This window comes from Triplophysa dalaica, chromosome 22, assembly GCF_015846415.1.
Source record: "Triplophysa dalaica isolate WHDGS20190420 chromosome 22, ASM1584641v1, whole genome shotgun sequence".
NCBI classification, from domain to species: Eukaryota; Metazoa; Chordata; class Actinopteri; order Cypriniformes; family Nemacheilidae; genus Triplophysa; species Triplophysa dalaica.
The window spans coordinates 2,320,170-2,332,841 of NC_079563.1; the positions used below are offsets into that span (position 1 = coordinate 2,320,170).

The 12,672-nt window shown below is 40.9% G+C and overlaps 1 protein-coding gene across 3 annotated transcripts in view; it reads right to left on the bottom strand.

Annotated features, from left to right (window-relative positions):
• si:dkey-88l16.3 (prolow-density lipoprotein receptor-related protein 1) overlaps positions 1–12,672 on the bottom strand; it is a 50,730-nt gene that overhangs the window by 21,829 nt on the left and 16,229 nt on the right. For 2 of the 3 annotated variants that reach the window (XM_056735865.1, XM_056735864.1), the window contains exons 20-24: positions 11,981–12,196; positions 10,593–10,745; positions 10,233–10,499; positions 1,766–1,981; positions 1,509–1,661 (exon numbers count right to left, since the gene is read on the bottom strand). In XM_056735865.1, the coding sequence (XP_056591843.1) occupies positions 1,509–1,661; positions 1,766–1,981; positions 10,233–10,499; positions 10,593–10,745; positions 11,981–12,196 (1,005 nt within the window). The remainder of the gene's footprint in view (positions 1–1,508; positions 1,662–1,765; positions 1,982–10,232; positions 10,500–10,592; positions 10,746–11,980; positions 12,197–12,672) is intronic. The other variant, XM_056735866.1, reaches the window with a different exon arrangement.

Below are 12,672 nucleotides of genomic sequence, written 5' to 3' on the forward strand. Positions count from 1 at the left end.
TGTGACATTTATTTTATGGATTGTGGCTGTTGTTGTCACTTTGAAATATAAATGTTGCAGATTGACCAATTAATGTGATATTCATTTGAATAACAATAATTTGCATTTATGCTTTTCTGAATATTCTTTCTTAATTATTTATTTTAGTAATGTATACAATATGTGGTGATTAGAGTGTGGCTCTCTCTCTATACATATATCCTCGTTGGAGGCTGAGCCCCCCTATTATTGAAAACCTAAAATCGCCCCTGGATACAGCATTGAATCCATTTTGCCATGCTCATCGTCACATTCATTGACACACTATATGAAAACGGATTGGCATATAAAAAATATTCAAATAACTTTTTGTATGCAGTGTCTCAAGATGCGGTGTCACACTCAGGAATGCTCCCAAATATATTTTGAGGTCGAAAAGGTTAAATTTAGGTAGCATATGCAACTAACGAGGTCCCAATTTCTAGCCCAGCATTCTATAATGCTAATTGCGCAAGTAAATTGTGATCTCGCAAGACACATTGGTTCTTGTCACACCCCTAGAAATTAAAGTCAATGGACAAACCATATAAATGCATCTTATTTAACAAAGTAGTGATGAGACTACTTTTTACAATAAGAACATTACCCTGTCAAACATATTTAATTGCATTTTTAAATAATTTTCATTTTCTTAAATGCATCGTTCCGCAGTAATCGTTTACATTATCATGGTGAGGCTTCATAAACATACTTCTAATAAACAGCACTAATCTACACCATACTGGGTAATTTGGGCTTAAGTGGGAAATAATTTATTTGAGAAGGTTTCTACTGAATCTAAAGTACAGGAGCATTTAAGAGGCCAAAACACACTTTAATGAAAAAAAAAGCCCAAGTAGCATTAGATCATGAAAATAACGTTTCATCCAGTGTGTTATGTTGCCGTGTTTGAAAGTAAGCAGTCTGCCAAGTTGTAAGCCCGAAGGTGAATAAATATAAGTTATAGACGCCTACGTTTTGCTGGGACTGCTACGAAAACTTCACTCTCCTCCCCCAAAACACTGTCGCTAGTTCGTGATGCATGTGTCGTCTAAAACCTGTGTTCTACGTTGTGAAACTAAGTGCGTCTTAGAAGTTCTTCCTTTGGTAGTTTAAATGAGGAAACAATTGTTACAATTCATTTTCAAATGACGCCAAAGGAGTATAACCCCAGGGTTAACAAATCATTTGAGAGTTTGTCATAATAGGTAATTATTCTTACCTTACTTTTTGACTGTTTTTACACCTTTAAATAATCTTGTTGTTGGACATTCCATAAAGCAAAGTAGGAACTTAAAAATCATATGCTTCTTACTCTTTAACCATTAGACTTGCACAAGCTACAGGGTTGTTAGAAGGAGAGCGCACACTCACACACACTCACATTGTGGGCCATGGCAGTTTTGGGAGACTAATGCCTGGTTTTAATCAAGAAGACACACTGATATGAAAATGCAGTATTTTCCAAGCTGTTGGTACAGTGAGAGTACCTGGGTTTGGACATCGGTCAAAGCAAAATGCTTCATCAATCCCATCAGGACAGTCCCTTTTCCCATCACAGAGTCTTGTGTGAGGTATGCACAGGGACCCATCGCTACACAATACTGCAGGACTCTTGCAATCCAGTACCTTTGCAGGGTACCCTAAAGAGATGGTAGGAAAAACAACAAATTACTCTCTGGAAGACAATTATTTGTGAATGTTGTAATTTGTTATTTAACGATGTAAAAATAATGGCGACACCAACCACAGTCAGACTCATCTGTGCCGTCCACACAGTCTCGCTCTCCATCACACAGGAAATTCTCTGGGATGCAGCGGGTTTTGTTGTCACAGCGATGGCTGCAGCTTTTGGTGCGTACAAAGCAGTCGCTTTCGTCTGAAAAATCTTGACATTGCGGTTTGCCATCACAGACTTGTTTTGTTTCGATGCATTTTTTTCCATGGGCACACTGAAACTCCCCTGAGGAGGCAATAACAGTAAAAAAAATGTATCCGTGATCAAGTACCCATGAAATCAATGGTATGAAAGAAAAAAAAAGCATGCATTAACCCAAGTGGGTGCTTGCCCCATAAAAAGAATGTATCAGAAAAACAGATGTAAAGTAGGCACACCAAAGCATCAACAATATCCAAAACAAAAACAATAGACTTCAAGCACACTGGCTCTTCAAGTAATTTAAAATGCTAAGATTCCACCCTTTATCCAGGTAATGCGTCTTGACATCCACCAAAACAAACCCCCCACCCAAAAATCAATCAACTTCGAATGGATGCATTATGCGGAAATACCATTGATAATTTTAAGATCATCCGAGTCTCTTACTCTCCCCTATATTATGGCCAACTTTTTATTGCCAACTGGCCTTAGTTCAGCCTGAACATTCATGAATTTAATGTGTGCATTTTCTGTTTTGGAATGATTTACCTTAAATAATGAAACCAATTAGTATAAAGTGCTGACATAATTCAAGACCAAATTTTTGTATTTTGTTTTACACCCCTCAGATGCTTCTCATTTTACAGTCGTAATTCTAACAAGTTGCCTCCCGGAAGAGTCAATTCAGCTGTGATAAAGGTCTATTGCTGCCACTATAGGCCTCTCAGAAGGGATATCACTTAAATATTTATATATATGATTTTCCCATAACAACAACTTTCAGCTTTTGTCAACATACCCAACTGTTCACAATACATTAAAAAAATAGTTTGTTTTAAAAATGACACCTGAATGCAACCAATTTTCTTGAAATAGCTGGATAAGGGGTCAATCAGACAGAATGCGTTTTTTGATGACACGCTCCCTGCCAATTGAAAACACTTCAAAAGAGGCGTTTTGCACGCTGCATATGCTTGTGTTTTTGCCAAAGCGCTCAGAGTGCTTGAAGTTGAAAAAAACTGAGCAGAAAACCACTTGACATGCGCCTTTTCCCCCCATTGTCCAATCAAATGAAAGGAGAGGCAGGCCTTCCATTGTGGTGACGGAACTTCAGAGTTGCTTGAAACATCCCGAGACTGCAATGATGGAAAGTGTTGGCTGACGCGGGTTAACAGAGCAAGGTATAATGATGACAGCTGTTTGGTGGTTACCTAGCACCTTTAAAATTTGGTTGACTCTTTGAAAAGAGCAGAACGCAGTGTTTTTAAGATTATGCTTTAGCAGTCTGACAAGTTGTAAATCCAAAGGTTAATGAATAACAAAGTAATATGGCTTGGAAAGAAAGGATTCGACTGTGAATCAGGCAAACAAGTCATCCCTTGTCAGATTCACGAACTGCCTATGTTTTGCTAGGACTGCCTGTGAAAACTTCAATCTCCCCCAAACACAAGTTTGTGAGCCTCATTCGCGGTAGACCAATCACAGCAGACCATCTGACCGATCAGAGTAAACTGACAGAAAGGAAGGGGATTAGACCGATGAATTGTGGAAAGAATCATTTGAGAGTCAATCGAGAAGGCAAGAATAACTGCCTATTTTACGAAATAATGTTTTAACCCCTCCTTGAACTACCACCTTACCGTGGTGGAGGGGTTTGAGTACCCGAAAGACCCTAGGATCCATGTTGTCAGGGGCTATATGCCCCTGGTAGGGTCTCCCAAGGCAAACAGGCCCTAGGCAACGGGTCAGACTAAGAGCGGTTCAAAAACCCTTATGATGCCATGTAATTGGAGGACCGTGACGTCGCCCGGCATGGCGCAGCCGGGGCCCCACCCTGGGCCCCACCCTGGAGCCAGGCCCGGGGTTGGGGCTCGTATGAGAGCGCCTGGTGGTCGGGCCCCCCATGGAGTTCGGCCGGGCTCAGCTCGAAGGAGCGACGTGGGGCCACCCTCCCATGGACCCACCACCTGCAGGAGGGACCGTAAGGGGCCGGTGCTTAGTGGCCGGGCGGCAGTCGAAGGCAGGGGCATCGAGCATCGACCAGATCCAGAGAGAGTCTGGAGATATTGAGTCAGAGTGGACCATGTTCTCCACCTCTATTGTCAACGCGGCCACTCAGAGCTTTTTCTTCCGGTCGTGGAAGACTGGACCAGCTCTATACCCTCTCCAGGGTGGTAGAGGGTTCATGGGAGTTTGCCCAATCAATCCACATATGTTTTGTGGATTTGGAGAAGGCATTCGACTGTGTCCCTCGCGGCATCTTGTGGAGGGTGCTCTGGGAGTAGGGGATTCTGGACCCTTTGCTAAGGGCTATCAGGTCCCTGTACGACTGGAGCAGGAGCTTGGTTCGCATTGCCGGCCATAAGTCAGACTTGTTCCCGGTGCATGTTGGACTCCGGCAGGGCTGTCCTTTGTCGAAAGTGGAGGAGTTCAAGTATCTGGGGGTCTTGTTCACGAGTGAGGGAAGGATGGAACGGGGATTGACAGACGGATCGGTGCAGCTTCTGCAGTAATGCGGTTGCTGTACCGGTCTGTCGTGGGGAAGGAGCTGAGCCGCAAGGCGAAGCTCTCGATTTACAGTTAAATCTACGTTCCTACTCTCACCTATGGTCATGAGCTGTGGGTCATGACCGAAAGGACAAGATCCCAGATACAGGCGGCCGAAATGAGCTTCCTCCGCAGGGTGGCTGGGCGATCCCTTAGAGCGGGGTTCCTCAAATCTTACCCTGGAGGGTCGGAGCACTGCAGAGTTTAGCTCCAACCCTGATCAAACTTGCATACTTGTGATTTTCTAGTGACACTGAACAACTTGATCAGCTTGCTCAGGTGTGTTTGATCAGGGCTGGAGCTAAACTCTGCAGTGCTCCGGCCCTCCAGTGTAAGATATAAGGAACCCTGCCTTAGAGATAGGGTGAGAAGCTCGGTCACCCGGAGGACCTCAGAGTAGAGCCGCTGCTCCTCCACATCGAGAGGGGACAGCGGAGGTGGCTTGAGCTTTTTTTCCGGATAACCCCGGGAAGGTGTTCCGGGCATGTCCCACCGGGAGGAGACCCCGGGGAAGACCTAGGACATGCCGGAGGGACTATGTCTCCCGGCTGGCATGGGAACGCCTCAGTGTCCCCCTGGAAGAGGTGGAGGAAGTGTCTAGGGAGAGGGAAGTCTGGGCAGCCCTGCTTAGACTGCTGCCCCCGCGACCCGGCCCAGGATAAGCAGAAGAAAATGGATGGATGGATGGATGTTTTTACACCCATGTACATAAACGTGTTGCTGGACACGGCATAAACCAAAGTAGTACATTAAAAATCCCTAGGTATGTACTCATGAATGCTCACATAGGCCTACAAAGAGTGAAGGCCTAAATGCATGCAGTAAAAACATACATGCATACAGTAGGTAACACACCAGAGTGGGAAATTGATGGGGTCATGGGGCAAAAATGCCACCAAGGTTTAACTCCTTTGCACACAAAATTCAAGTTGAAGGACAATAATATCCCCCCTGCAAATAAAAACAATGTTTTACGATTGTCACGACTGAGTAAAGAGAAAATTAAAGCGTAAATATTCTTGATTTTTTAGGTCCTACTTTGGTTTATGGAGTGTCAACCACTAAGTCCGTACATGCACTGTAAAACAATTTTCATTTTCAAATAAAAGGCAGTTATTATTACCTTGACTGACCATAATGATGCATTCTGCAATTCGTCCATCCTTTCTGTGAGCCTACTCAGGCTAATTGGACCATCTGACCAATCAGATCAACCACGTACAGTGTCACAAATGGAATGTAGGCGGGCAATACAAAGAGCGAGCCTTTATATTTGGCATTAAAGCGGGTGTATCACACGTGGTTTCTGCCAATCTCATTTTAATCTCGAGTACCTATAGAGTAGTATAGCATACTTTGTATCTTCAAAGAGTATTTAGTTTTGATCACATTCATAAAAGATACAGCTTAAAATGATGTGAGTTTCATTTAAGATTCAAGTAAACATGTTTGGTACATGTGCATTTAAAAGCAACTGTTCTTTAAATCTTTTTGTTACCCATAGGCTATATGTGGCTGTTTTTGAAAAAGGCACTAATCCGAGAAAAAGCAATCACTTAAATCATTCCCGTCCATTTGGGTTGGTTCGGCTTCATGCGCCTGCACGTTGTTTCTTTGATGTGCGCCCTAAATTGCGTGCTTTTTGACAGCAGCAATTAGCAACACCAACCAGCTTGTTTCTGTATGTAAATTATATATACGGTGGATTCAGCTCTCCATTTCTGGAAAAGGAGCGCTGATTACACCGTATACAGTTAGCTATACAAACACGCATGTTAGAAATAAACTGGTATAGTATTGCTATTTCAGTCTGTGACATGAATAAACAAATGATCAGTTTAAAACACTGTTGGAGTAGTTGTTTGAGTAAAACTTGATCATGGCAGCTTGAACAGTCATAAGTCTGTGATGGTACAGCTAAAGTGGTAGAGTAAAACCGCTCCTATGTTTTGACATCATAGGTTGACAATAATAATCAAATGTACTGTATACGCGATCACTTTGTGAGTAAAAAATGATAGAAGTTGGGTTTTTGTAAGGTTTTACCGGTAAATGTGAGTGAGGTGCTATATGGTTCTTTAGAGGTTCTATAGAGCACCTGTTAGTATGTTTTGTGATGCATGTAAACTTAATTCATGTAGTTGACAGTTTTTTTCCCTCCCTATTTTTTATGTTTAAATTTTTCATAGATTTCCATGGCAGAAGCAGAATACATTAATAAGAACACTAACAGATCCAATAGCTTGCAAAAACAACAGACTTCTCTCTTTAGGTTTTGTGTTATGCCATTTAAAACATTTTGTGTTGATTTTGCGCAAAACAAATGAAAGGGACACCACAAGATTACTTAATTTGCAGACAACACATTTTGTTCTCATTTGAACACAATAGGTGTTGCTTTAACTCTACCAATTTTAATGTAGTGTTGCTACTATGTAATAACACTTGGACCCACCAGTGGGCCTGTACATTTTAGCAATGGAATGGAATTATTCCACACAGACCGATATATTTCAAGTGTTTTTTCTTTTAATTTTGATGATTATAACTGATAACTAATGAAAACCCCAAATTCAGTAAATTAGAATATTACTTAAGACCAATACAAAGGATTTTTTAAAATCTTGGCCAACTGAAAAGTATGAGCATGTACAGCACTCAATACTTAGTCTGAACGACTCCAGCCAAAACGAGCTCCAACTGTGGCACTGCTCAGGTGTTATGAGAGTCCAGGTTACTCTGATAGTGGCCTTCAGCTCTTCTGCATTGTTGGGTATGGCATATTGCATATTCCTCTTTACATAAACCCCATAGATTTTCTATGGGATTAAGGTCAGGCAAGATTGCTAGCCAATCATGAACAGGGATACCATGGTCCTTACAGGTACTGGTAGCAGGTGCAAAGTCCTGTTGGAAAGTGAAATCTGCATCTCCATAAAGTTGGTCAGCAGATGGAAGCATGAAGTGCTGTAGGGGTCTAACCGGTGCCAGCAAGTCTGATCCAACTGCTCTCTCTTAAGGCCTGTTTATACTCGAGCCTTGCTCCGCTTCGCGAGCCTCCGCTGTCCGCGCGCACAACTCCCCAAACGGACGAGACATTTATACATGACACGTTTACCGTTGAGATATTCTTTGAAACGACAGGGGGCGCACGAACGAAATCGTTCTGTAAATCCGCAGGAAGTAGAAGAAAAGTAGGAATTTTACCGGAATTACGTCAGATCATTCAGAATGGCATCTTGCGAGCAGCTGCTCGACAAGGAAATGTAGGAGATTTTGTGTTGTTGCTACTATAAAAAAAGGGCTAAAACGGAGATGGCATGTTCACCCACTGCATGCCACAAAACGTGGAGATGTAGAATACATCGCTCTTGTTAAGCAGATGTATGTCCTGGACGGGGAAATGCATTTCAAACTATTGTTTGTTGATTTAATACATTTTTATATCAAAATTTTTGTTCACTTTCATTTCTGTGCATAATGCAGACACATTTCTACATATTGTTGCTTAGGGACTGCTCAATGTACATTGCCATAGATTAACCCATTGGATGTCTTTATGTTATATAAAATGAGAAGATATAAGAACAGTTCAAAATCAATGTTTATAAATATTGTTTTATTCTGAATACAATATAATACAGACACACTGATGATTAGAGATGTCTGTACAGGCGTATATGTTCAGCCAAAATCTCTTCAAAGCTTTCATGTTGACTGCGGCGGCGCGCAGTGAGCTCACGCGCACCCAAAGCGAACTCCGCGAACACTGCGATGATGTCATATTTGGCGCACGCACCCAGGCGAACTATCGACTGCATCGCGTATAACCAGCCCTTCAAGCATCTATCATTTGGTCAGGATAGTTTTCTAACACCTCCCTTGGACTTCAAAGAAGTCCCAACGGGGAGGATGGGGTGCTTCTCCAACGATGGACCATTTGCTCTAAAAGAAATGTGCCCTAGGTTTCATCTCCTCTGGAAATTGTCTGTCTTTTCTCCTTATCCACAAAAGAATGTTCTAAATGGATATACCTCTATATCTCCACATCGTATGTTTGTCCCCATGTTATTCAGCCTCGCCTATAACCTCAAAAGCATGTGTGTTTAGTTGTATTCTGTTTATATTTTCATTCTTGTACAAACTTCAGGTCAATGTAGCCTACTTATAACACTGGCATGTTTTATATCTAAATTTTTCTCTTTTCATTCCTTGAAAGATGATGTATAGCACAGTAAGGCGTTTCCTACCATACTCATTTTATGTAATTCTAAGAGTTTTACAGCACCAAATTTCTAAGTAATCATAAATGCAAATGAGCTAAAAGGCGAAACAAAGGAATTTGACTTCGCTCCAAAATCAGCTCAACACATTGGATAACTCACTTTGGAGGGGCGTGGAACCCCCCAGGCTTTAAAACACCCGTGAACAGAGCAAACGATGCTCAGCTCTTCCGTGTGTTCGTGCGTTCCAGTTCAAGAACACCTCCTGAGACCTGTCTCTCTCTTCGGAGACACAGTTTTTCCTTTCAGCAGAATTACTTTGGCTAACTTCTTAGAGCCGGGATTGGCTGACGAAGTAGACGGATCACCCGCTTGCTTCGAAACCATCAGGACTTTGAGAACACTTTTCCACGGGCACAAAACCTTGTCCAAGCACACTCAAAAGGTAACCAATGCAAGTATCAACTATTTCCTAAATAAGTGCGTTTAAGCTGTAACCCCTTTTAACTAAGGAAACGGTCCTCGATGGTTCATTCAGATGTGAATAGTTGTTTGTAATACAGCCACTCTTTGCTTTGTCTATTTCTTCCATTTCTTTACTGCTTTTACGTTTCATGTTTGTTTGTTATTTCTTAGTCGGTTTGTTTTCCCTTTAGTGTCGTCAATAATCCTGCATTTGTCTGCACACTTGAATTGTTGCTGTGTCTTTTTATCACATATTAACGTCACTTAAACTGCTTGATTTCGTTATAATTTCTGGAGCGGTACTGTACTACATACAGTAAGAGTGTTATGTTTCCAAGGCCAGGAAGGTAATATTTCTTAGATTTGATATACGATCTGCGGATCACTCGCTGGACGAGTGAATTTAGTTTGTCGCTATTATCAGGTCTGCCGAATCCGATAAAGTGTATAAAACAGGTATAGTTAATCATCATTAATTATACGTCTTTTACTGTGATCAAACTCCTAGTTTGCCCCGAAATACACTACATTGTGTAGCCTACAGAATTAGACAGACCATTTAAAGGCCTTTGCAGGTGTTGAGTTAATTCGCTGATAAAAGTGTGGCACCAGGTGTCTCCAATGTTGAACCTTTTCACAATATTCTAATTTTCGGAGATACTGAATTTGGGGTTTTCATTAGTTGTCAGTTATAATCATCAAAATTAAAAGAAATAAACACTTGAAATATATCAGTCTGTGTGGAATGAATGTATACATTATACAAGTTTCACTTTTTGATGATATTCTAATTACATGACCAGCAGGTATGCATGCATATATATACACACATACATACACACCAATTGTCAGGGTTCTTTTCCAATTGGCATAGGATATTAGCAGTTAAATCAAAATGATTATGGGACCTGTGGTAGTAGACAAGTTGTACAGCTAAAAATCTCAATCATCCTATGCTAAACAGATATTTTTTTCCAATCAAATGCTTCGGAGTCACAATTTTCAATGATTTTAGGAGGACAGACAAGATCTACCTAAACCTTCCCAGACGACATGTCTAAGCAAAGACACATCAAAAAAAAAAAAATTGTACATCCTACCTTCTTTACAATTAACACTGCAGTCGGCTTCATCAGATCCATCCTTACAGTCCATCTCTCCATCACAGACATGACTATATAGGACACACTCTTGGCCATCTGAACAGGGCTTCGAGCCCACGCGACACTTTAATGATGCTGTCATTAAGGTTGTAGGAGTTGTAGTGGGACAACCGACCTCATCGGAACCATCCACACAGTTAGAGCGTGCGTCACACAACAAATTTTTGTTCACACACTTCTTCCTGTCCTTGCACAGGAAGTCACCTGGAAATAACATATGAAATTCTCAAACAGACTGTCCTTGCCATGTAGTTATACATTCAACACTAGAGATTTAATTTAAACAAGGGAAATTACTGCGATATGGACAGTTGCGAAGGCACGGTCGCTCATCGGAACCATCTGGGCAGTCTCTTCTTCCATCACACAAATATTGTTGCAGGATGCAGAGTGTCGTCCCTTGACAAGCCACATAAGGAGTCTTGCAGGGTGATGGTGGGGTTGGTATTGCTAAAAGCGTTGTGATTTTTAAGAGGAAGACAGATTGTTCCAAACTAGTAAAGACTGCACAATTACTACACATTTTCAACCCCTTAGTGGTGCATACTGAGATAACAGGAAACCGGACCATGAGTGAAAACATTTGAAAAATAATCTAATCGTGATTTTTTTAATAAATATTGCATTTTATCTTTATTATTTGTGGTTCAAACAATTTTTCGAAATTTAGATTTTTACATAATCTGAAACTTTAAGGAATAAGATCATTAGAATAGGACAATATCTGGCTGAGATACAACAGTTTAAACTCAGGAATCTGAGAGTGCAAAAAATTCTAAATATTGAGAAAATGGCCTTTGAAGTTTTTAATCTGGGGCACTGTGCCAGGCCATTCACTTTATATATTTAATGTAGGAAATTTAATAAATATCCTAATGATTTTTGGCAATAAAATCCATGTTCCACGAAGATATTAAGTAATAAAAAAATCTATAATTTTGACCCAAACAATGTAATTTTGTCTTTAACTAAAAATGTTCCTGTGATACTTAAGACTTGTTTTGTGATCTAGAGTAACACTTAATAAAGAAAATCAATAAATCATGGTAACCAACGCAATATTAGACTGATTTACCATACACTATAGGCCAGGTTTAAGATTATATTAGTTGATGCATGAATTGATAGTATGATTGGGTAGTTCTTTAAAAAATATGTCTAATATATTGAATGATTTGTTAATTTAATAAACAGGCAGATCCCTGCAGCCAAAATTACTCCAGATATTAGGATTATTAAACAAAACCGATTCCTGTACGCAGCGTTGCATTATGATGATAAAGTACAAAGTTGACATTGAAGCGGATTGGAAATTAAATGCACCCGATAAGCCCCAAACTGAACATTACAATGGATTCCACTGTGCTAAGAAAGATTGCTTTGTTCACGTTTACTTCAAGGCATTATGACGAAAGCAAGCTTTCCTGTAGCTCAGTGGTAAGAGCATTGCGTTAACGCAAAGTTGTGGGTTTGAACATCCCCAAGTATAAATGTATAGGATAATGCAATGTAAGTTGCTTTGGATAGAAGCGTCTGCTAAATGTGTAAATGTAATTGCATGCTAGGGTGCGGATGGTAAAGTACAATGTAGGCGCAGGCCAGCGGGGGAGTGGAGACAGTCACGCTTGGGCGTGGTTGAGAGCAACCGGGCCAAGTGTGAGTACAGCCTAAGACTGAGTTCTTACCACAGTCAGCCTCATCTGATCCATCCCAGCAGTCTCTCATTCCATTACATATGAACACCTCTGGGATGCAACGAGCGTTTCCGTCACAGCGCATGCTGCAGCTCTTTGTGGGTTTCCAGCATCCTGCTTCATCTGAATGATCCAGACACTGAGGAATCCCGTCACATACCTGCCTAAAGTCAATACACTTCTTCCCCTGAACACACTGAAACTGACCTGTGAGAAAATATAAAATACCAAACTGTAACTCTTACATAATAAGACATATCAAACAAACTGTGTTTTTTAATTACTAGGCAAGGCTTTAGTGAGCAATTTCTTAAGCCTTTAGAAAACAGTGACAATCAAGCAAATCTATATGCAGATTTATGCATACAAAAAGTACCTCTAGAAGAGGGGTTTCCAAATTTTTCAGCACGCGACCCCCAAAATAACAGTGCCAGTGATGGTAATGCCAGAGGTAGTTAAAGTAGCCTAAACAATCGTTGCACGCAAATGCGCACATGCACCTTTTAGGTCAATCCAAAAAAGCATAATGACGAAACAAGAGAGAACCGTATAACATTATTTTATAGTTATTCCATTACTTGTTGTTATACATCAACAAATGGTTGAATTTCTTCAAGCAGATTTGAGTGCTGATGGTTGTACTCTGCCTCTTTTTGTACCTGACTGCGATGCTTATCCGGCCT